At 39.6% G+C, this 26,268-nt stretch overlaps 1 protein-coding gene across 2 annotated transcripts; it reads left to right on the top strand.

Moving 5' to 3' along the window:
* Nucleotides 1-885: 885 nt before the first annotated feature.
* On the top strand, nucleotides 886-26,007 carry amfra (autocrine motility factor receptor a). Of its 2 annotated transcripts, none has more exons than XM_079809786.1 (14): nucleotides 886-928; nucleotides 1,351-1,723; nucleotides 1,799-1,891; nucleotides 9,072-9,236; nucleotides 11,341-11,493; nucleotides 11,934-11,974; nucleotides 12,086-12,218; nucleotides 12,524-12,657; nucleotides 15,216-15,326; nucleotides 15,412-15,602; nucleotides 17,119-17,222; nucleotides 17,414-17,548; nucleotides 18,258-18,442; nucleotides 24,083-26,007. In XM_079809786.1, the coding sequence occupies exons 2-14, from the start codon at nucleotides 1,481-1,483 to the stop codon at nucleotides 24,252-24,254; spliced, it is 1,860 nt and encodes a 619-aa protein (XP_079665912.1). In that variant the 5' UTR covers nucleotides 886-928; nucleotides 1,351-1,480; the 3' UTR covers nucleotides 24,255-26,007. The 2 variants fall into 2 exon arrangements, with proteins under 2 accessions (XP_079665912.1, XP_079665911.1); XM_079809785.1 differs by having other exon boundaries at nucleotides 886-977.
* The last annotated feature ends 261 nt before the right edge of the window (nucleotides 26,008-26,268 follow it).

Here is a 26,268-nt window from a genome sequence, read left to right as displayed (position 1 = left end):
TGGTCTAGAACTTTTGTTTGTTTGAAAGGTTTGAAAATATTTCAAATAATACATTATTTTTTTATATATATATATAAAAATTCATTAATTCCACATTTAAATTATAATAATAAAACATAAAGATGTTTAAATGCTGTAATTCAGCCCGTTATGGGCCATTCGACAGAATTGGTTAAGTGGAAACAAATTTCAAAAATAGCAAATTATATAATATCCCAGGTGCACATATGGTAATTGTGCAGTCTATTCTCATATTGTGTTTTCGGAAAGTTTGGGAATATTTTTCCTCTCCCCAAATTTGTCACTATACCGAAACACAATAATATATCACGTGTCATATCTGCGTTCATCCCCTCGGTTTCCGGTTTTATTTAGCAGAATATTACCATAGAATATGACACGGTTAGCTAATTCTGAACAGCTGTACACACATAAAAAAACTATCTTTTATGGAATAACACCCCAAAAAAGTTTGCTTAAATGCAGGACATGACAATGCGGGACAATTTATGTAAATATGTTTATGTAATTACAATTTATGTAAATATGTTTATTTCCCAAATAAATTATGGTTTTATTAAGCTTATGGATATTTCTAAATATCATTGTGGGATTTAATAGATAATAGAATTATCTTAGGAACTTAAATGCTTTTAAAATCAGTTATTTGGTTATGGGACAGCATCAATTCTCTAAAAGGCCCATTTATAACGCGTTTCCATGGTTTGTGTGAGCTAAACAAGTAGTGCTATTTTAGAACCAACATAATAATAATAATAGCAATAGTGCTATTTCTGACTGCATCTGCGGTTATCATGGCTCATGTTTCGTTAGGGTCATTTTTTTGTTTACTTGGGAAGCCCCGCCTATCGTCACATAATCACCGGAAGTTCACAGGGTGACGTCGAAGCGAAGGCAGCGGAAACAGGTATGAGGGATAGAAACTGCCAGAAACAACCAGAGAAACAGATCTAAAGGTGACATTTCACAGTTTTATCTCAAGATAACAGATGTCAGACAGCTCGTCGAGCACCAGGGCTCGGGTTTAAAGAGTTTACCAAACTGTTTGTCTTGTTTTAATCATTACGTAGCTGAATTAGCTTTCATGCTAATGTTGTAAAATAACCATCTGTTCTGGAAATGGAAACCTCTTTTTTGTAAGATTTAAACACACTTACCATTAATTCGGGGGGTTAAACATAATATATGACTGCACATATATTGTATTTTAAGATAGGTGTGGAGTCCCTTGCGTTATGTGTACGTGTCCTATGGTCAGAGCAATGCCTGTATTCACATAAACACAGTTTGCACTCTGAATCTCAATCCTCACAATTGCTTGTTTTGAAGAGCGGTTTAAATGTGATTGTGGAGGACTGACTGTCATCTGGAAAAGGACGTTGGTTTCTTCTGCACTCCCAAGAAGCAGAGTGGGATTGGTGGAGCAGATTCCTGTTTTGGTGTGGACCCTACAGTCAGGATGCCTCTGCTGTTTCTGGAGCGCTTCCCCTGGCCCAGCCTTCAGACGTACACCGCCCTGAGCACGGTTCTGCTGGCCGGGACCATATTAAGTGCCTACACCACAGTCAGGGACTCCGAGTACTCCTCTGCTCTGACAGGAGACGCTCCCGGCGCTCCGGATGAGGAGATCAAGCTGGAGAACTTTGGGAGCGTGGCCACCAGTGTGCTCCTGTATCTCATCACGGACAGCCTCTTTGTCTGGGTGTGTGACACTTTCAAATGCTCTTCGAGTGTTGATGGGTGATATCGTTTTTAATAAGCTGTCCTTTCCCCACAGGTGATGGTGAACACCGCGTGCTGCATCCTCATGCTGATAGCTAAAGTGATCCAGTGCATTGTGTTCGGCCCGCTGAGAGTCAGCGAGAAACAGGTAGGACACCAACCCATAAAACATCAGTGTTAGGCAATACAAAAACAGCCCGTCGTTGTTTATATGAGAGAGACCTTAATAACAAACATCCTCCACAACGCAAGTTCTGTTGTCAGTTCCATATAGATTAAAATATAGGTCATCTCATGGTTTTACTCATTTTAAGTTACATTTTCTGCGATGAAAAGGTTGTTTTGTTGTTGTTTTTTAAAGAAACACTATTTTTGAAAATAGGCTAATTTTCCAACTCCCTTAGAGTTAAACAGTTGATTTTTACCGTTTTTCGAATCAATTCAGCCGATCTCCAGGTCTGGCGGCGGCACTTTTAGCATAGCTTAGCATAGATCATTGAATCTGATTAGACCATTAGCATCTCGCTCCAAAAAATTACCAAAGACTTTCGATATTTTTCCCGTTTAAAACTTGACTCTTCTGTAGTTGACCGATGTCAAAACCAATGTCTGAAGAGTTGAATGGATATCATTCTAGCATTTACACATTCAGACAAGTTTATTATTCATAATATAAAAATTTTTCTTAAAGGTGCTCTAAGCGATCCTGGGTGGAGTAACTTCTTGTTGACCTTCGAAGTGTTGTCAAACAAAACAGAGGCTAGCTAGACCCTCCCTCCTCCCCCTCCCCTCCGTGCTTCCTGATTGGATGCCCTTCTGCCCCCGGAGTTCTCGCCACCTTTCGAAGGCTTTTCCGATGTAAATTCGGGACTTTGCGTGTTCCTTCTCCTTTTCCCTTTTCGTTGCAAGTTGTTCATCAGAACGTCGTCTCTTTGGTCGTGTGTCGGCCATATCAAAATCATATATTCTGAACTTCCCTCGTTATGCTTCTCTCTTCTACACCCCCCCCCCCCCCCCCCCCCCTTCATGTGCACGCGCACTAACCCCAAATCTCCACCCCCAAATCATTCTTGTCAGCTATTGGCTGGAGCACTGTTTATTATGTTTCGTTGTCCAGACTGGCCCAGCTTGTTTTTGTTGCCGTTTGTGGAGCTCGTGCTGACTACAGAGACTGCGTGTTTTTTTACCGTGTGTTCAGGGGACAGGCAGCTAGCGGATAGTGAGATGTTTGCTGTATGTGACACAAAAAAATGTTTGGGCCTAAAAAGCGTGACATCGCTTTGAGCACCTTTAAGACAACACACAGTACGCACAACGACACCAAACCAGAAACTAAACAGGATAAATAACTCAAACTTCCTAAGCAGTAACATTGCACACGCTACTTTGTACTTACTTTGTAAAACTATGTACTGAATGCTTTAAATTAGAACACCCCCCCCCCCCCGCCACACACACACACACACACACACACACACATATATATATAAATTAGGCTTGCTACGATAGTCGGTGTTGCCGGTGTCCAGACTCAACACCGGTTACATCACTTGCCCACCGTCTTTTTGATTTTTTTATAGTAATAAAATAATTTAGTTCAGTTAGAGAACAGACAATACAAATAAAAACTGAACGTGTCTGCTTAATAAAGCAGGATCTGACCGTGAGTCTCGGCAGCGGCAGGAGTCATTCATCAGATTTAAGAGTGAGGAGCTGACGGAGATGATCGCGGAAGATTTGGTTTCAAAGCGAAACGTAAAAGCGCCTATTTAAGGGAGTTTGTCATTTGTTTTTTGTTGTGTTTTTCATTAAAAATAATAGGCTAATGAACCCACAATTCAAGCAACCCGCAGCCGAATTGGCGCTAATTCAAAACCGAAAGTAAAATGTGCACGGCCGCACAGAGCGCGCATTGTTCACTTTCGCCTGGCTCCGCAGTGTGAGCCTCCGCGCTATGCTGACTGCGCGCATTTATTTGTGCCGCGCGCACCCTCGCGCTCGTGCGGGCGCGTCGAGTATAAACAAGGCTTTACAGACGAACTGTTTTTCATTTATGGCGTGCATCTCAATCATAGACTGATCAATGCTTGATCAGTGCCCTGACTACTGAACTAGGGAGCTGATTGAGACGCACCCATGGCCTCACAGAGCGCGCATTTACAGACGAGCTGTCACTCACGGTGTGTGCGCACTGGCGCGTTTTCAGTTCAGAGCGGTCGTGTGCATGTTACTTTCGGTTAGATAGAATTAGTGATTTAAAAGCCTCTGCCGGTATTACCGGTGTTGTCGCATATATATATATATATATATAAATATAAATATAAATATAAATGATTACCGACTATTAGGGGTGTAACGATTCATCTACTACATCGATGTATCGATTTATATTCCTATGATCTAACTACATCGATCTGTGCTCGGCAAGTTGGCCTTCCGGACGACATGTATCGATCTAACATCGTTTTAAAAGGTAATCAATCGATTGTATCGATAATAGGAAATGACGCATTGGATTTAAGCACGTCAGACTTTATATGGATGTTTTTTCTTAGCACTTTTAATGATAAAGGTGTTAAACGTTACTTGATTCAGTCTGCCTATCTGTGACATCATCGCCACGCACCAGCAGCAGCGCTAAGAAAACAAAACATAGTATGGCGGATGACAGAGGAGAAGATAACGAGCGAGAAATAATCAAGCCACCAGGAGAAAGAGCTACCTGTACTTTCAACCCTTGCTAAATGTTACCTGTGCATTACTGGCAGCAGTGTGCCAGCAGAGCGAGTTTTTAATACTGCTGGTGACATAGTGAACGCACAGAGAAGTGTTCTGAAGTGTTGAGGCTCACGCAGCATCTCGAGAACGAAAACAAATGAGCGCCGCTCATACAAAGAAACTCAGTTAACATACACAGTTAAAATTGTGCAGTTTTTATATTTATAACATATGATACAGTTAAGCAACATTACTCTAACAAGAGTGTTGTTTTCCTGAATACCATCACGACTGAAAATGACACTGATTTCATAAGCCAGTTCCATAAACAATTTAACATTAAGTCACTTACATTTTAGAAGCAATATGGACTGTTTTTGTTCTATTTCAGCAGCGAAAATAGTTCCAAACAAATATCACAGCAGAACCGTAACGCATCTCACAGGAACATTGTGTGTTAGTGAATGATTCAGCGTTTTAATGAATCGGTTGAATCAAAGATTCAATGGCCTATTCGTAAACGACCGCCAAATTCTTGAATGATTCAGCCGTTTCACTGAATCGACTCAATGAATCGCTCATTAAGACGGTCACCTGCTGCCACCTACTGGTGGTTTAGTTTCATCTTCCCAACATTTCTTATTTGTATATTCAAAAATATTTAAAATAATCTCATAAAATTATTTAATGCAGTTGTAATTTTTCAGTGTAAATGATTTAATTTGATTGGTAACAGCCTATAGTGTCTTATTCTAGTTTAATTTATTGATCAAATTTAAGAATATAAAAGGAAAGCCGAAGCATACCCTATATTTTATAAGATATGAAAAAATGCCCTTTATAAAAAGGTACAAATATGACAAATATGCTTATTTAAATATGTCAAAGCTGATTAAACACTGGTGAGAATATTGCTTCAGAATAGATTATATTTACAAAAAAAATCCGGACAAGCAAATGTTTTACTCGGACAAGTGAATGACAGATTTACTTGTCTGAAGGACAAGCATGTGAACCGGCCTAATGTCGAGCCCTGTAGTAGCAGGTTCAGCCAGTTTATTCAACCTGAAGAAATGTTGGTTGCACTTTATTTTTGATATTAATATTGTATTTGTATTATTTTAATGTTGAAAAACAACAGCAAAAGTAGCAGGTAAACCTACTTTTAATTAAACCTGAAGTTAGAAGTTAGTTGCACTTTATTTTTTTATATTAATATTGTAATATTTGTATGTTGGAAAACAAAAGCAGAAGTAGCAGGTTAACCTACTGTTGAAATGTTGGTTGTTGCACTTACTGTGCTTTTATTGAAAATGTATTGAATATTGAAAATGAGAGCAGAAAAGGTTAACTTCCTGTTAATTCAACCTAAACTGTTGGTTGCATTTTATTCAAATAAAATTTGAATGCATTTGCCATTAATTTTTGTTTACTTGTTTGTTTATATCCATAATTAATTGATACCTGATTCCCTTACAAGAAACAACAGGAGTCTAGGAAACTTCACCTGCAATGACCAGTATCCAGATATTTATTTCAGTCACACAATTTTTGGCTAAAAAGTTACTGAATCGATTTCAAGTCACTGAATCGTTTCGGATCGTATCGTTCTAAATGAACCAATATCGTCCTTGAATCGTATCGACAACCTCAAATCGTGATACGAATCGAATCGTTGTTAAAACGAATCGTTACACCCCTACCGACTATTAATTAATGCAATTAATTGACAGCCCTAAAAAAAATTTTTTAATAAATATAAATAAATAAATATTAGTTATATAGAAAAATTAATCGTGATTAATCGCATCCAAAAATAAAAGGTTGTGTTTACGTGTGTGTGTCCTGTGTAGAATTATTATGTATATATAAATGCACACATACATGTATATATTTAAAAAAAAAAAAAAGACATACAAGATAAATTATATATACAGTATATACATATCTTAAATATATACATGCATGTGTGTTTATTTATATATACATAATAATTCTACACAGGACACACACATATATTATGTAAACACAACCTTTTATTTTTGGATGCGATTAATCCCAATTAATTTTTCCCCAGCACAAAAACATACAAAAAAATAAAATAAAAAAAAATATATATATATATATATAATTTTTTTTTTAAAAACACTTTTTAATGCTTCTTTTTTGCTTTTCATTTCTCCCCTTTTCAAAATCTTCCAACAGACTTTATAAAAAAATATATATATATTTTTTGTAATTTTTTTTAAAAATATTGTTATATTTACTTTATTTATTTATTTATTTATTATTACATTAATTAATCGTCTATTAAGCATCCAAAATAAAAATGTGTTTACATAATGTGTGTGTATGTGTATATATATATATATATATATATGATTACACACACACACATACATGCATATATTTAAGAACTATGTGCATGTATAAAATGTGTATATATATATATATATATATATATTTATATCCTTCATATTAAATATAATTTTTTTTTATATATAAATATAACACATTTTTCATAAATGTATACATGTATGTGTGTGTATTCAAATATACATAAGAATTATCCACAGTTACAGACATATAAGAAAAGTTACAGTGGAGACTGATGGTGTCGCAGAAGTTCTCTTTCAAATAAATGTTGATCTTTTGAAACTTGTATTCATAAAATAATCTGATTCCACACAAAATATATTAAGCAGCAACTGTTTTCAACATTGATAATAATCATAAGTGTTTCTTGAGGATCATGTGAAGACTGGAGTAATGATGATAAATGCAGCTTTGATCACAGAAATAAATTACACTTTACTAAATATTCACACAGAAAACGGTTATTATAAATTAAAAGAATAATTCACAATATTACTATTTTTACTGTATTTTTTTTATCAAATAAATCTAGCCTTGGTGATAAAAAGAGATGTTAAAGGTCCCATGGCATGAAATTTTCATTTTATGAGGTTTTTCAACATTAATATGAGTTCAACTAGCCTGAATATTGTCCCCGAGTGGATAGAAATGTTGATCAGTGTAAACCCGAGTTCTGGCTGTCTTTCTCTGCCTTTGAGAAAATGACAGGCCAGACGAGCCAATCCTGAAGTCTCCTGGTTTGACGTCCAAGCAGGAACGGTTACCTCCCTTTCCTCCGCCCAGAGAATCTGCCACGCCCATGCAAACGCTCGAGAGATCATTGCTTGTGAACGAGTGAACGCTGCAGTTTCTCAGTGTTTGGATGTACAAATGAAAACAGAAGTCTTTTTTCAGTTCCTTCTGATCTGTGATCAGTGATTTCTTATGTGTAGCTAATTATTTATTATTCGTGCACGCAGCTCTCTCTCTCCAGACAGAACGGTGTTTTCGTGTTTTCTATCTTGTGAGTCAGTGTTTTTGTACGTCCTCGTCGCGTCTATCGGTTCTACAATGTGCATACAGTCGAGAGTTTCTGCTCAACATCGGCAGACTCACATCTCTTTAGAGATAAACCTCATGCACGCCGAAGCTCGGGCTGCACTGTCCGGTCGGCCTCCAACATCCCCGACCCCCAGTACTGCATCTGGCCCACAGCGGAGGCGCCAAACGCGGCCAGAGATTAAGCAGAAGGGGGTTAGCGTGAGCGTATCCGGGCTAGCCTGCCTAGCCCACAATAAACTGGATTACATTCGATTACTGCTGTTGTGTCTTTGTTTGCGCTGTGTACTCAACGCGCGTCACTGACGCTTTTATTTTATTTTAAAAATAATGCTATAATCAACACTTACTCATAACTCGTTCATCTCGACAGCTGTAATGGTACTTTGCATGTGTTACAAAGTTGGTAGAATAATGATGAAGACGGACTCGGTGTGACTGGGACTCGTGTTTATTCAGAACTCTCAGATACACACACAATAAACTCGCGCTGACAGACAGCGCTCTCATAACTCAGTAGTTATTATAAATAACTTTGTTAGCAATCGCTGAGCTCAGTCTCTGATACATTAGTGATGTCCGGTTCGCGAACGATCTTTCTTTTGAACCTGTTCTTTTTAGTGAACCGAACCAGTTCACTGAATCGTTCTAAACGGTTCGCGTCTCCAGTCAGCGCTGATCCATAATTTACTAAAGTTACTAACTTTCTGACATGAGTGACAGTCCCTCCGACTAGAAATAAACTAATAACCTGAAGTATATGCTGTAACTAAAACAGTTCACTGAACTGAGACGTGCTGAGAACTGATGTGAAGTGAACTCAGGTCCATCTCTCTGGCAGCATCTCGTGCGTCGTAGACCTCGTTAAACCACGCCCCCTCCGCTCATTCAAAATGCAAAGATGTCAGCCAATCACAACAGTGGGTGTTTTTACTGAAGTCTCACAGCAGACACGCCTCTTGAAGCAGGGCATTCAGCCACAGGGCAAACATCAGGATAGAAAAAATGCCTTTTATTTCTAAATTATGACATTTTATGATGTAAAAGTCATACTAACAATATAAGTACACCTCAGGAAACATTATAAAATAATAGAAAAATGCCATGCCATGGGACCTTTAAAACAGAAGATGGTGTGTGTTTCTGCACGTGTGTTGTAATGGATGTGGTTCTCTTCTGCTTGTGTGTGTGTCCAGCATCTGAAGGATAAGTTCTGGAACTTCGTCTTCTACAAGTTCATCTTCATCTTCGGCGTGCTGAACGTGCAGCGGGTGGAGGAGGTGGTGCTGTGGTGCCTGTGGTTCTCCATGCTCATCTTCCTCCATCTGATGGTGCAGCTCTGCAAAGACCGCTTTGAATATGTGAGCAGAACGAGACACACACACACACACACACACCTTCATGAGCTCATTTACTGTACATTACATCATCTCATCCGCTCCTGTTATGACACACATGTGCTTTAATCGCCGGTTTAATCCAGAAGACGACACTCTTGGAGAATAAGACATTTATGTATATATTAATTGGATGTGAATATTAATTGGGCTAATTACTTGCCTATCTTCCTTCCCTCCTTCCCTCCATCCTTTTATGTTCTTATTTACTTCCTTCCTTGCTTCATCCGTTTCCTTCTTTTCTTCTTTTCTTCCTCATTTCATTTATTTTTCTTAAATTTCTTTTTTTCATATCCACTTCCTTCATGTGTCCTTCCTTCCTCCACTCTTCCTTCCTTCCTTCATTCCTTCCTTCCTCCACTCTTCCTTCCTTCCTTCATTCCTTCCTTCCTCCACTCTTCCTTCCTTCCTTCATTCCTTCCTTCCTCCACTCTTCCTTCCTTCCTTCATTCCTTCCTTCCTTCACTCACTGACTCTTTCTTTCTTCCTTCCTTCCTTCCTTCACTCACTCTTCCTTCCTTCCTTCCTCCACCCTTTCTTCACTCACTCTTCCTTCCTTCCTTCCTTCCTTCCTTCCTCTACCCTTCCTTCACTCACTCTTCCTTCCTTCCTCTACCCTTCCTTCACTCACTCTTCCTTCCTTCCTCCACCCTTTCTTCACTCACTCTTCCTTCCTTCCTTCCTTCCTTCCTTCCTTCCTCTACCCTTCCTTCACTCACTCTTCCTTCCTTCCTCTACCCTTCCTTCACTCACTCTTCCTTCCTTCCTTCCTTCCTCTACCTTTCCTTCACTCACTCTTCCTTCCTTCCTTCCTTCCTCTACCTTTCCTTCACTCACTCTTCCTTCCTTCCTCTACCCTTCCTTCACTCACTCTTCCTTCCTTCCTTCCTTCCTCTACCCTTCCTTCACTCACTCTTCCTTTCTTCCTTCCTTCCTTCCTTCCTTCCTTCCTTCCTTCCTTCACCCTTCATTCACTCACTCTTCCTTCCTTCCTCCACTCTTCATTCATTCACTCACTCTTCCTTCCTTCCTTCCTTCCTTCCTCCACCCTTCATTCATTCACTCACTCTTCCTTCCTTCCTCCACCCTTCATTCACTCACTCTTCCTTCCTTCCTTCCTCCACCCTTCATTCATTCACTCACTCTTCCTTCCTTCCTCCACCCTTCATTCATTCACTCACTCTTCCTTCCTTCCTCCACCCTTCCTTCCTTCACTCTTCCTTCCTTCCTCCACCCTTCATTCATTCATTCACTCACTCTTCCTTCCTTCCTTCACCCTTCATTCACTCACTCTTCCTTCCTTCCTCCACTCTTCATTCATTCACTCACTCTTCCTTCCTCCACCCTTCATTCATTCACTCACTCTTCCTTCCTTCCTCCACCCTTCATTCACTCACTCTTCCTTCCTTCCTTCCTCCACCCTTCATTCACTCACTCACTCTTCCTTCCTTCCTCCACCCTTCCTTCCTTCACTCTTCCTTCCTTCCTCCACCCTTCATTCATTCACTCACTCTTCCTTCCTTCCTCCACCCTTCATTCACTCACTCTTCCTTTTTTTCTTCCTTCATTCCTTCTTCTGCTCATGTTTACTTCCCTCATTTTTACGTTAATTTTACTCCCTTACTTTCTTCCTTCTTTCTTCCCTCTCTTTTTCTGCTGCTCTTATTTACTTCTCTACTTCCTTCTCTTCCTTCTTTCCTTCCTTCATGTTTCCTTCTTTTCACATTCTTATTTACTCCATAACTTCCTTACTTTCTTCCTTATTTTCTTCCTTCTTCCCTCTCCTTCCTCTGCTCTTCCTCCATTCCTTCCTTCCGCTGCTCTTATTTACTTCCCTCTTTACTTCCTTCCCTCCTTCTTTTTACATTCAGATTTACTCCCTACCTACTATATTAAGTTATTCCTTTCTTTTTCTTGCTTCCTTCATGTTTCCTTCCTTTCCTTTCCTTCTTATTTATTTCCTTTCTTATGTCTGTACCTTCTCTCATTCCTCCACCATTCCCTTCTTCCTTCACCTCTTCTGACCCTTTGACTCATGTATATGTTGTGTTCTTTCCTCTTCTGCCAGCTCTCGTTTTCTCCCACGACCCCGATGAGCAGTCACGTGCGAGTGTTGGCGCTGCTGGTGTCAGTTTTGACGTGCTGTGGTGGTCTCGCCGTGCTCTGCGCTCTAGTCGGACATCTTCATGGCATGCACACTGTCGCTTTCATGGCAGCCGAGGTAAGAATGCCAAGACTGAAGAGTAGATTCCCTCTTTGTTGGTTGTCTCCTGACATAACACATTACAAATACATGCTTAAAGTCAGCCTGAAACGGAAGTTGCAATAGTCTTTTTCTCCCCCTACTGTGACATATATCTGACTGAAATGACTTTTCAAACAATAAAAAATGTAGGGTGGGACTTGATTTTGTCCATGAGGAATTGATTGGATGGTTGTGGAATCTCATGTGAGTGACAGGTTGTCCCACCGATTGTTTTTTTTATTGAATATTAAATATTACAAGGGCACATTCACTTTACAAACAATAATGATGTGCACAAATAAATTATTTATAATAAAAAATAAATACTGCAATATTCCATTAAAAAAAGAACAAAACAGGAATTTTGATATTATGGTGACGTGAAGTAACCCCAAGCCTTGTCTCCTGTCTTGCAGTGTTTGCTGGTGACCGTGCGCACAGGACACGTCATCATACGGTGTGTGTGTGTGTGTGTGTGTGTGTGTGCTCTGTTAAGAAAGCCATCAGCTTTGCTCAATGTTAGGTAGCAGAAGCATGAAATCTGAAGGTCTTGATCTGATACTTACAGGTATTCCATTCACCTGTGGGACCTGAACCACGAGGGCACCTGGGAGAACAAGAGCTCATACATCTACTACACCGACTTCATCATGGAGTTAGCCATCCTCTCCCTGGACCTGATGCATCACATCCATATGCTGGTGAGAGCAAGCAGGGTTACTGGAATGAGTGATGTGTGTGACTGGCTCATAGTGATTGATGTATATGGTCTGATTGGATTCATTGGACTCTTAGAGTCCTGAGACGGTCTAACATAATGTTCCCTGATCAGTCAGAAGCTGCTTGCAATTATGTCCTTGATTTAACCTGCGTTCCTCAAGTAAATACCAGTGGCGCACATGATTTCTTTCTCTTCTCACGCCTGTGTTTGATCTTCAGATGTGGGGTTTTGAATAGTTCAACGTGTCTTTATGATCATGTATTCTTGTTTTTCACTCCCTTGCAGCTCTTTGGAAACATCTGGTTGTCCATGGCTAGTCTTGTGATCTTTATGCAGCTGCGGTATCTCTTCCACGAGGTGCAGCGACGAATTCGCCGCCACAAAAACTACTTGCGTGTTATTGACAATATGGAGTCCAGGTGAGGAGCCTAATGCTTTTCAGACTAAATCAAAGATGCATTTCTACAGGCATTCAATTATATTGCTCAACATCGAAGTTAGGATGATAAAGTAGATGACTTGTGGCATGATGGGCAAAGCTTAGGGTTGGCGACCAGAAGTTTGCATGAGTGGGGCCCGACATTAATGGTGTGTTCACACCAGACGCGATTGAAGCGTTTTGCGCGAGTGATTTACATGTTAAGTCAATGCAAAGATGCGAATAGACATTCTGCAGCGCAAATGAAGCGTTAACCAATCAGGAACTTGCTCTAGTAGTGACAACAATGAGGACAAAATCATATGTGGATACCCGGAGCTGTACGATACATCTTCATACTTTATAGAAACAGGAATACAAAAGGATCTTGCTTTGAAGAAAGTGAGTGAGGAGGTCGGACAATCTGGCAAGTTGTAAAAAATGCTCTTTACTCAATTTGAGCTATACAAGGGTGAATTCAGGGTGATTGGGACACTTTTTTGGGACACCTAACCCACCCTTTTGAGACTACAAGCTAGTTAAAGCTGGCAAAATGAGCTTATTTGCCGTATTTTAAAACAATCCATGTCAGCCATTTCGCAACGAGACGAGGCGGCTGGCAGAAGCCCCTCCTATGACGCAAATTTGCGTCTGTTGTGAAGTGAATTTCACACGTGAATGAAGCAAGTAAACGCAATGTTCAAACGTCCAACTATGCGCGAATAGCATTATTTATTTGCGCAAGTCGCATATGGTGTGAACGCACAGTAAGGCTTGTCCAGGACGAGTGGATTTTTTTTGAAGGGGCAAGTGAAACATTTTTACTTGCCCGACCTGTCGATTAGCCCGATTTAAAACGTCAATAAATAAAAAAATAACTGGGAAATCGCCAAAATCACAGAGAATGACTCTGATTTTATTACATGTAGTGTAAGTAGCGACTGATGATAATGCACAATGTACTGACAAGGTTGCGCTGTTGAGGCTTGCACACAAATGAAAACAAATCAGCGCAGCACACACAAAGAAACTCAGTTAACATACTGTGGTAAAAATGCAAAATGTGGATGGTTTTTACATTTATAACATGTGATGTGTGTGCTGAAAACCATCACGATTGAAAATGTGACCCTGATTTCATATAGTTCAATAAGCAAGTTTTTAAAGGGTTAGTTCACCCAAAAAAATGAAAATTCTGTCATTAATTCCTCACCCTCATGTCGTTCGACACCCGTAAGACCTCCGTTCATCTTCAGACACAAATGAAGATATTTTAGTTGAAATCTGATTGCTCTGAAAGGCCTCCATTGGCTCAATGCACGGTTCACTCTCAAGACCCTTAAAAGCTACTAAAGACGTCGTTACAAAGTCCATCTCACTACAGTGGTTCTACAATAACTTTATGAAGTGACGAGAAGTTTTTGTGCGCAAAAAAACCCCCTAAATAACGACTTGTATCCAAACTGCTGAATCGACTCGCTGATTCATAACGCTTCGAAGCTTCATGATGCTGTGTTTTGAAATCGATCATCACTATATAAGTTGTTATTTAGGGTTTTCTTGCGCACAAAACCTATTCTCGTCGCTTCATAAAGTTATTTTAGAACCACTGTAGTGAGATGGACTTTGTAACGACGTCTTTAGTAGCTTTTATGGGTCTTGAGAGTGTAAAGACCATTGTGCCAATGGAGGCCTTTCTGAGCCATCAGATTTCAACAGAAATATCTTCATTTGTGTCTGAAGATGAACGGAGGTCTTACGGGTGTCGAACGACATGAGGGTGAAGAATTAATAACAGAATTTTACTTTTTGGGTGAACTAACCCTTTAATATGAAGTCACTTACATTTTAGACGCAATATAGACTGTTTTTGTTCTATTTCAGCTGTGAAAATGGTTCCAAACTAAGACCACCGCAGAACCATAGCCCATCTGACAGCCATGTTTCATTACTAAATGATTCAGAGTTTGGAATGAATCAGTTGAGTCAAAGATTCAACGACCCATTCATAAACAACTGCCTCATTCTGGAATCAATCAGCTTGAACAAATAATTTGAATGAATTGGTTTCAAAGTATTGTTCTTTCCAACATTCCTTTTTTGTATATTCAGTACCGTTTTAAAACAATCTCATAACATTTTATTTAATGCAGTTGTAATTTTTCAGTGTAAGTGAATTCATTTGATTAACAGCCCTATAGTTATTTCTAATTTAAGAATTTAAAATGAAAGAAGCATACATTTAGTAATCAAATAACCGATATCAAAGCTATCCAGTTGTAACCACCTCTTCGCTTTACTCTTTGTTGCACATATTTTTACTGTACTCTTCAATAATAACTTAACCCACCCTTAAACCTCCTACCAAACCTGTCCCTAACCTTACAGCACCAATAGTAGCACAAGTGTTTTGCAATACAGCATCAACTCAACAGATAGTCTTCGTGTGTATCATATATTTGAATGTGTTATTGGATGTGTATTATGAATCAGACGGCTGCATTAACTGATGAAAACCAGACCTTGTGTGTTGACATGAACACCTCTCCTTGTGTGCAGGTTTGCTGTGGCAACGCCTGAAGAGCTGGTGGCCAATAACGATGATTGTGCCATCTGCTGGGATTCAATGACATCAGCACGCAAGCTGCCTTGTGGACACCTTTTCCATAAGTGAGCAATAACCAGATGTTGTCAACACTCTTGTGTTCTAATAGTTGAAACGTTGGTAATGTGACTATTTATTGTTTATGTCCAGTTCCTGTCTGCGCTCTTGGCTGGAGCAGGACACTTCCTGTCCCACGTGCCGTATGTCACTGAACATCAACGAAGGCGGGAGAGAGCGAGAGGAGGGCCAGAGGGAGCCGCATGATGATAACATGCCTCCTGGGCCAGGAACCGAGGCCCGACCACACCTCAACCAGCATAACCACTTCTTCCACTTTGATGGTGAGGCCTTTCCTTTCATATGCATGCAGAATCCACACCATTTACTGAAAGTCAGCTGTAGAAATGCCATACGCGTATCATCTATTGCATAAAGACTATTCAGTCGTGAGCAAGTTGATCCGCCCTGATAAACAACAACGAGCAGAGGTTAGCCAATCACAGCAGAGGTGATTTACATACTGAAGTCTACACAAAAAAGCCTGTTAAAACGGATGATGCACTCAGGACTGATTCACTGATGAATTTTCACTTTTTTTGTCAAAAAAAATTAACTAAATCCAGTATAAATCTGAAAATTTCCACATTTATATCAAGGTCTGGTCCTAGAGCATAAACACAAAGTAGAACGAACTTTCTCATACACACACACACACACACACACACAAACACACACGTGTGTGACTGCAACAGAGTATTTTTATTGAAATTGGCAAATAAAATCAACAAAACTGGCATAAAACTGAAAGATTTTCATACATAAATGAAGTACTAATACTAGAGCACAAATGCAAAATGGAACAAGCATGTTCACTCACACACACACACACACACACACACAAACACAAACACACACACACACACACACACACACACACAAACACAAACACAGGTGTCTGGAGCATTTTTTTTTTATTTTGGCAATGAATGGGAAAATGTAAAAAATGCTTTTTTTTTTCACTTTGTTTGTAAAAAAAAATCAACTAAATCCAGTATAAATCGGAAAATGTCTACATTTATATCAAGATCTGGTCCTAGAGCATAAACACAAAGTGGAACGAACTTTCTGTCTCATACACACACACACACACACACACACACACAAACACACACATGTGTGTGACTGCAACAGAGAGCATTTTTATAGAAACTGGCAAATAAAATCAACAAAACTGGCATAAATCTGAAAAAATTCCATACATAAATGAAGGACTAATACTAGACCACAAATGCAACATGGAACAATCATGAGAAAGAGTGGGAAAAGGGCAAATAAAAGAAAGATGAAAGGCAGCTTAACTTTTGCATAACTTATAAAGTGTATTTATTTAATTTATTTATTTAAGGATAATGTGGTCATTGCACTCTCTCTCTCTCTTTAACTATAATTCCTAAAGTTTTTCCACAAACCTACAGATGGCGGTATTCTATCCCTAACACATAGAGCAATGTCCAAAAACTATTTATATTTATTTAAGATCATCATTCAAGTGATTTTTTTCATAAAAAAATTATTTTTAATGAGCCAATTTATGACATAGTTAAGTATTTGTGCAGTAAATAGGTCAAAAACTACCAAATACCCACAAAAACACAGCATAAATGTATAGTTGAGAAGTAAATAAAAAAATGATATATAGTTTTCCATGTAAAAAAAGTATATTTCCTTATGCAATCGCTCTGTAAAAGTTTGGGGTCTATCTGACCCCAAGGGACTCAAACGTAAACCCTACTTGAGGGACGATTAAGGGTTAAATCATCATATGATGTATATTAATCTATGCTCATTCACCCTCAGGGTCCCGCATTGCCAGCTGGCTGCCAAGTTTTTCTGTGGAGGTCATGCACACCACCAACATCCTGGGGATCGCACAGGCCAACAACTCGCAGCTCAATGCCATGGTGAGTCCTTAAGGTGGCGTCCAACTAGGGATGTGCACAAAGACTCATTTCATTAACGGTTAAACGGAAATTTCGCGACCAATATTCGACTAGTCTACCCCCTTGAAATAGACTATCTATGAACAGTCAACTTTCACAAACGGTCTCATCTGTTTCCATGTTATAAACCTGGTTTTCCTTGGATTTCACAGGCCCATCAGATCCAGGAAATGTTTCCACAAGTCCCTTATCATCTGGTCCTGCAGGATCTGCAGCTCACTCGTTCTGTAGAGGTCACCACTGATAACATCCTGGAGGGCAGGATACAGGTGCCTTTCCCAACACAGGTGAGGGTAAAGGTGGATATTAGTGGATGAAATGAAATTCAGATTTGCTTCTCCTGGTCTGCATTTTCCCCAGACATGCGTATTTCTCCCACACAAAACAGCATTTCATTCCAAATATGTAAAATTCCTCGTTAACTCTAGATTCCGCGTTAATATGCCGATTCCGTGAATGCGGAAATCATAGGGCCCTACTTATTTGGCCTTGAATCTGGAGGAGAGTTTTCACGGCGATCCGTTTTTAGTTTACTTGTTTATTCACAAACGCTTTGTAACCTCAGGTTTGGTTAAATGTGTGCATGTTAATGAATTTGAGACGTTCATAAATTGTTCAGATCCGTAATAATTTTCACATTTAGCTTATTGGTTGGTTCATTCATTTTGTTATTATACATTATTATGGTAAGTAGTGTTATCTGATTCCCTAAAAGAACACCTTGCATTTGATTTTGTGCTAACTTATGTTTAGAAAATATGACCACTTTCATGAAACGGAAAATTCTCCTCCTTTACACACGATTTACACAAATTAATTTGACTTGTGACCCAATGTGTGGGAGCCGTTTTGCATCATGTCCTGGTCCATTCTCCTTCCATTTTCCTGCCGTTTTTGCTGGCCTGTGAACTAAAAGTAAAAGTGGCAAAAAAACATTTTATATATAGAAAAACAAAATAAACCGTACCATTTTAAAAGCATGTTTCTGTCCTCCAGTCTGTGGAGCGTACACCCGTACCGGGAAACGCTGCTCTTGAAGAGTCAGGGGGGGCCGGCAGCAGTTCAGAGGTCGCTGCCCCAGAGGACTTTGAGGTTCGGGGGAGCCGCTTTTCCAAGTCCGCAGATGAAAGACAGAGGATGCTCATGCAGAGGAAGGAGGAGCTACTCCTAAGAGCTCGCAGGTGAGCCTCCCTATTTCTGAGCTGAACGGCTTGTGCTGGTTTGCTCTGATTTGCATGAATCTATTAAGCCACATTTTCACTATCTCTGACATCCGCACACAATTTGTGCATTTCGCCCCCTAGTGACAGTCACACAAAACTATCAAATTGATCATGAAGCAGCTGTTACCTTCTGCCTATTCAGCATGATAAAATGAATTTATGAACATATCCACACAAAACAAACCATTTTGCAGAAGTAGTTTTTGCAAAATAATGTTTTAGTGGGAAAATATTGTCAGTTCTCACTTGATAAGAGTACATCATATATATATATATATATATATATCATATACAGTCTACCCAGTGCTGGAAGTGGAAAAAATAAAGTGTGGGTACTCACCAGAGGGGGCGGGGCTTTGTTGGGGGCGTGGTTATGGGGGATTGTTTAGTCAATTATTCAAGAAGGTCCATATTTCAAAGCTCTTTCTAACTTGTACTCAGCCTTAAACCTAACATATAGTTCTTGTAATTGTTTAACTATATCATTTGTTACAATACGTATTTATTTACAAAGCAAGACCATTGACGGCTCCTCATTACCATGCAGGCCAATGTGAACTTTCTAATCAAATAACACCGTTAGAAACTCTAGCTACAGCATGCCAAAGGTGTTATACATCTTTAGTGAAAACTCTATTCCCTTAACTGATTATCTATTATACAATCTACAACTAGTCAAAATGTACCACAGTAAATACAACAGAACTTGATAAACTCTAGTAAATGTGGTCATCATGAGTTTAAAAAGCGTGCAGGATGATGCTTCCCCTCTTTTCATCAGTCGTTTTAGTGGCTGTTTTAGCTCATGTTCGACTTTCTCCGTAGTGTTTTGCTACATTCCCAATAGAATTCTAATTGGACGCACATTTTATCATCAGCGTGGCATAGGAACGGCTCGTGCAAATCTTTATTTGTACTCGATGTGTCCGCATGAGCATGAGGGTGCGCGCGACAAAAATTACGTCATCTTGGAGTGGGCGATCGTGCACATTGAGAGCGCGAGACCGCATTTCTTTTGCCGTTGTGCCAAGCGGACGAGGCGCGCGCGGAGCCAGGCGAAAGTGTAAACAAGGCTTAGCACTTTTGGAGCGTGATGGTGAATGCACCTACAGTGATCCGCACGCCACTTAATTAAACATTTGGGCGTCGGTTATAAAGGCGAGAAGTAGCGGTACGCAAGAAAAGGTGCAGGTGTGCTTAAGAGTCAAATGTAGAGGTGTAGAGTACCGCCCCACTTCGAGCACTGAGTCTACCTGCAAAACAGTTACTTATATTAGCGTGACTAATGCTCCTTTTGGATACGAAAATTCGCATATCCATATGGTCGGAGCTCCATGCTTTCATACCACTCTCCATTCCTTCGGGTCATTTTTTGTTTTCAATAAAAAAAAAATGTTCATCGGAGAGTCCAAGACCCCTGGACTTTTGTCATACTTGAACCACGAATACACAAAAAAAATTGACTGGATTCGAGGAGTTTTGTTGTTGAAATTTTGACTTTAGGGCCCAGAGGAACAGCTCATCCGCTCCCTTTAGAGCTATAGGCCATCTTGTGGCAAGAGTCATGAACTGTAATGTTATATTATTATTTTTCCACAAGAGGATTTTTCTAGCCTGACGTTGTCATACTCAGATTCTAGTCAGAATATGAGTCTCGGATCTTTGAATCTCGTTCAGCAAAATGAACAAATCTTTTTTCAAGTCATTTTGTTCATTTCAGCAGAATCTAATTAAAATGTCACATGTTAATTTCCCCAACACATCTAGTACTTATGCAAACATTGATCACATTTAGAATAAATAATAAATGATGAGCTAATGCAGCCAAAGCCAGACTTTAAGAAAGCAATGACTCATTAATTGCTTCGCTGGGTCTTCAGGCTATGCAGAGTCTGTTAGTTCACCTCAGCTCTGAATCCGAGTCGTTCTTTCTTTTTGTCCTTCACATTTAATCACGTCTGTTCCCTGGAAAGATTAGTTCGCCTCTCGAGTCTTCAGGTTCGAGTCATTCGTTCACCAACTCGCAGCCCCATAGGCTGAATGCAGAAGATCCTGAACAGAGCCGATGGCATGTAGTGCATGCGCGGTCAACACAGAATGAACCAATCGCTTCGTTGTTCCCGAGTCATATTAAAGATTAGTTCAAAGACACCCAATGTAAGATATTTTGAGCTGAATTAAGAGGGTTCTTCATGAAATTGCGAGTTATTTTGAATTTAAGTTGAAAGAATGTGCTTAAATTATTATTAATATTATTAGTAATTTAAATGTAAATAAAAATAACAGGGTTTCCGAGAGGTCTTAAAAAGTCTACAATTTCAAAATCAATATTTTAAGCCTTAAAAAGTCTTAAATTCGCTGAAGTATTGAGTTCTAGGTCTTAAGTCATTTGAAACAGGTCTTAATTTTCCTACATCTGTGTAACGCTACCTCTATTTCTCGTTGAAATGCTCCCGCAGCGCTTTAGAGTGTGTGTGCGCATGCAACTATAGTTTGCTGTATTACAACTACAAATGGGACCAACATGCATCTTATATGGCAGCCAATCAGCTATGTTCCTTCTATTTTCCTCTACTTCTTCCCTGTGTGATGCTCTGTGCGATGTCCAAAACTTAGTACTTCAGGCACTTTCTGTGTTTTGCTGCCTCCTCATGATGGATCGCTTCCTGTACTCCTCAGTTGTAAGTCGCTTTGGATAAAATCGTCTGCTAAATGCGTAAATGTAAATGGCGTGTGCCATTTTTGTCTTGTTTTCAGTCCAAATATCTAAAAAATCTTACATTAAGAAGCATTTAACAGACAAGCACAAGTTTTTGTCTTGTTTTGGGTGAAAATGACTCAAAATTAAGGGAGTTTTTGCTTAAAATAAGCAAAATAATCTGCCAATGGGGTAAGCAAAATAATTTTAAAGGAACACTCCACTTTTTTTGAAAATAGGCTCATTTTACAAGTCCCCTAGAGTTAAATAGTTGAGTTTTACCGTTTTTGAATCCATTCAGCTGATCTTTGTATCTGGCGGTAGCACTTTTAGCATAGCTTAGCATTGGTCATTTTTTGAATGAGATGCTAATGGACTGAATCAATGATCTAAGACACTTTCAATATTTTTCCTATTTAAAACTTGACTCTTCTACAGTTACATCGTGTGCTAAGACCAACTGAAAATGAAAAGTTGTGATTTTCTACACCTATATGGCTAGGAACTACTTTCTCATTCCTGCGTAATAGTCGCGGATCTTCGCGGTCGTACCATGGCTGCAGCGGCGCAATGATATTACAGAAAGTATTACGCAGGAATGAGAAAGTAGTTCCTAGCCATATAGGTGTAGAAAATCACAACTTTTCATTTTCAGTTGGTCTTAGCACACGATGTAACTGTAGAAGAGTCAAGTTTTAAATAGGAAATATATTGAAAGTGTCTTTGGTTATTTTTTTGAATGAGATGCTAATGGACTGATTAGAATCAATGATGTATGCTAAGCTATGCTAAAAGTGCTACCGCCAGATACAAAGATCAGCTGAATGGATTCAAAAACGGTAAAACTCAACTATTTAACTCTAGGGGACTTGTAAAATGAGCCTATTTTCAAAAAAAGTGGAGTGTTCCTTTTAATTCAAACAGAAAACAAGATTATTTTGCTTACCCCATCTTAATGTAAACAAGACAAAAATACTAAGTAAGAAAAGCATTTTTTGCAGTGAGTCTCTTTCGGATTGTATCTCGGCTTATTGCCCCTGAACGATTAAATACGCACATTACACACAAATACGATTAAATTCACACAAATACACACCCTTTTCATGGCTACTTTGAGAACTTTTTACTTACATTAAGCAATTATTTAAGCCGCGTTTCCACCACAGGAACTTTCCCCAGGAACTAGGATCTTTGGGCTGGTACTCTGTGTGTTTCGACCGCAGGAACCGGGGTCTAAATGAAGTTCCGGGTAAATATTTCCCCCTCCAAACGGCCCTGCTCCCGAGGTGGTACTTTTTCAAAGTTCAGGAACTTTCGGGGGGTGGGACTTGGGCGCTGAAGATGTTGATCGGTTGAGCTCACGCAGCTTTTTAGTTCAAATTGGCATTTTTAAAAGTCTTTTGCAAGGTTCGTTCTGCGTTCAATCAGTCTTTCTCTTTCTGTCTGATGGCGCGCGTTCGTCTCAGCAATCGCACGGTCAATGTCCGTAATAGCTGATAATAACATACGTTGTCTTATTTTAAATCTAGCTTTACGAGCTTTCAGAATACGCTTTAGTATCAATGCTCGTCTCTTTTCCGCCATTTTGTTAATTACCTCTTTAGTAAAACAATACACAACCAGCAAAAGCAGCTCAGCTTGCATACTTGTTATTGTTGCAGACAGTGTCGCACAAAAATGATTAATGTCCATCGCTGACTGGGAGGAGCAGCCGCGCGCAGTCCTACATCACCGGACTAATGTGCCTCATCTTCACGGTACTTCAGACCGCAGTGGAAACGCAGACAGCAGCAGGCCTGGGGGGAAAAAAGTTCCTGGTACAAATTGTTCCGAGGAATTTCGGTGGAAACGGGGCTTTATTGATGTGGTGTACTTGTAAGATTTTGGTCATATTGTCCACTTTAAGCGATCATATTATTAAAGCTAGAAAGCACACCACTGGACCTTTTATTGTCATGTGTGACTGTTGTGCATATAACATCATAATATGGTAAATGTGGCATCCTAATTATGGGGAAAAAAACATGCAAATTTCTGGAAATGACCACCACCACAAAAAAATCCAGGCAACCCGTAACCCGTGTTTTTCCAACCTTCTACCTGTGAAAGTGCACTGGAACGGCAGTCAAACCCCTGACTTCCCACCCGTGAACTCGTACTAAATCGATGTACTCCCAGTTACGAGTTCTGACATCACATAGCCCGCAAAACAACAATGGCAGCCCCTATGGATGCTGTGTTTATGGAACAAATATACTAATAATGTTAAATAAAACGTATTACAGCTTCTCTTGCCTTACACACCATTTTTTTTCTCCTCCGTTTTCCCTCAAATAATCAAGGAGTAAGCACCTTACAGTCCGCCATTCTTTGTTTACATCTAGCTACCACAATTCCTTTGCTCAGGCAGTTTGGCGTGACTTTGCCTGGAACGCTACAAAGTCGTGGTTTGAAGTTGTAATTTACGGGCTCAAAAACCTGCCTGGAACGCTTAATTATACTAATAAATTAATTATTTTGCTTTGCAAGTAATTTTGTTATTCTGTATTTCCTTTGTACGTTTTTTTTAATTGCGTGATATAGGTCTTAAATTTAATTCATAATGGTCTTAAAAAGTCTTAAATTTGACTTAAACCTGTAGAAACCCTGAATAAAAAAAATGCATTAAAAAAAAAATGTAAGTATAATTTTAGTGCTCATTTTGACCCGCGGGGGAAGGATTTGTTACAAAGTGCAAGGGAGGGATGAGGAAATGAATGATTTCTGTTCTGTCGTTTGTCAGAGATGGTGAAAAGTCGCCTTTACTTTATGCAAACCCACAAAAATGATAAATGGGAATGCCCCAAGGGTTTGGCTTAGGTCCGATTAAGTTTTAGTATGACACTGTGTTCTCTCTTTAGGCGTTATCTTCACAAGAAACCAGATGAAGGAGACGTGTTTTCTGCCGCTGATAATGATGACGCCATGCCCTCCATGGAGGACGAAGACTCGGATTCAGTGACCCTGCGGCGCAGGAGGCTGGCGGCCGCGGCCGAGAGACGCATCCAGAGGCAGGAGCCGTCCCCATTTTGAGCCAATTTGAAATGCATGATGCGTCTGTGAGAGAGCCATGCCGTCATTGAATTTTGGGCTGATCAATGCACATTTGTGCTAGATGCAACTATACATGTACCCATCAAACATTTCAATCAATTGTCCATCGAAAAAATACATGGTGCCATTGCCGCACCAGTGAATTACAGCTAAATTTTGGCAAGTGAATCTTTTATCCACGCGTCTGCCGTAGACAAAATCATTTTAATTAAGTTCCTAAACAAGAGCGTGGCTCAAAATGGGAGATTTCATGAGTTTGGATTTCTTTTGACTTTTGGGATGCTGCATTTCTTAAAAAAAACTTTGTACGGATCTGTCGATTTTAACAAAACTATGTTGCGTACTAACAGTTGGGCTCAGTCTGGAGCTGAAGCCACATGCTTAATAGCATGCTAGGGTTGCGAATTTCGAGTTTCTGTCTTTGGCCGGCAAAGATCCACACGATTTCGCGGCTGGTTAGTGTTTGAGGCGGCCTTGAAGTCGATCTGGGACAATCTTGAGCGTTAAAGCGGTCTCGTGGGCTTACAACGCCATCCTGGCTTTTAGAGCCTCCGAAGACGTTACAAGGAAAGATCCTTATGTCCACTCTTGCGTTGTTCGTTTAGTCACATGATCTTGTTTCTCTTGCCATAGTGTTGTCACTGCAAACAGACATGCTTTATGTTTAATTTATCTCGCGTTCTGAAGTTGTACTGGTGATTATGTAGTGAGGAAACGTTTCCTTTCCCACTGTGTGGCTGTGTTTTGTGCTACAGTAAAGGAGAATCTGATGTCAGGGTAGATTCTGTGTTTAATAGGGGGAAAGCCTGTTCAACAAAGTCCTATTTTCATAAAACCGTTTTCTGATCCAAATTAAATGGAGCGTCTACCCTGACTAAACTCTGGTTGATTGGGTTATTCAAACAAGACGCGGTCAATAGGTCAGTTTTGTAGCTTTGTGTTGTCAGCGTTTTATTCTGTTTGCGTTTGAATGGTTTTAAAGGTCTTTATTATTCAGCGTACTAATGCTTGTCTTTTACTGGCCCATGGCATTCATAATGAATTTTCACAGGATAATTTGGCACGGATGACTCCTCCAAGCTTTTCATGTAACTTTTAACACACATTTGCCTTCTGTTAAATAACCATAATCCCAAACAACACAACCATTGGTCACTTAAACGAATGATTTCATACATTATAGCCCATTTGTCAACCTCCAAAAAGAAGCACGTCTTCAGAATTGTTTCTGATGTTTTACACTGTGAAATTTGATTTTGTACCTTTTTCATGTGGACGTCTTTTTCTACGCATGAAAACACTGACCGTTTGTGTGCTCGTTTGTTTCCTGATCAACTTTCCCAAAGACTCTCCTGCTGATTGACTTTACTGGAGCTGGTTATTGTGATCGTAATGACCGCAGGTTCATATAGAATATGTTTATGTTTTTGGTTGCACAGATGCACCTTTCAACAGTATTTCTTCAACTTAAAAATGTGTTAATGAGAGATCCACTGGACTGATTCAGATAATAATGCGTAATTTGGTTTAAGTTTGTGCTGTTCTTGGAAACCTGAGGGAAGCATTTGGATTGCTTTTATGTACACAATTCATTCATTTGTGCCTCAAATCTTCAGTGGATTAATAATAGTCTGATTTGTGTAAATACTTTTGTAATAAAGACTGTAAAATAAATGTGAAATGACCCTGTACAAAATAAAAGTCACAGCTGCTTTAGAAGCTTTTACCCACATTTCCCAGTTTCCCGTTGTGTTTTTTGTTGAGTATGAAAAACACTATAAACACACACACACACACACACACACCAGCAGGTGAAGTGAATAACACTGATGATCTCTTCCTCACGGCGCCTGTTAGTGGGTGGGATATATTAGGCAGCAAGTGAACATTTTGTCCTCAAAGTTGATGTGCTAGAAGCAGGAAAAATGGGCAAGCGTGAGGATTTGAGCGAGTTTGACAAGGACCAAATTGTGATGGCTGACGACTGGGTCAG

This window comes from Gobio gobio (genome assembly GCF_949357685.1).
Source record: "Gobio gobio genome assembly, chromosome: 25".
Classification (NCBI taxonomy): Eukaryota; Metazoa; Chordata; class Actinopteri; order Cypriniformes; family Gobionidae; genus Gobio; species Gobio gobio.
Note: the sequence above shows the minus strand (reverse complement) of the source record. Positions and strands in the feature narration are given on the sequence as shown.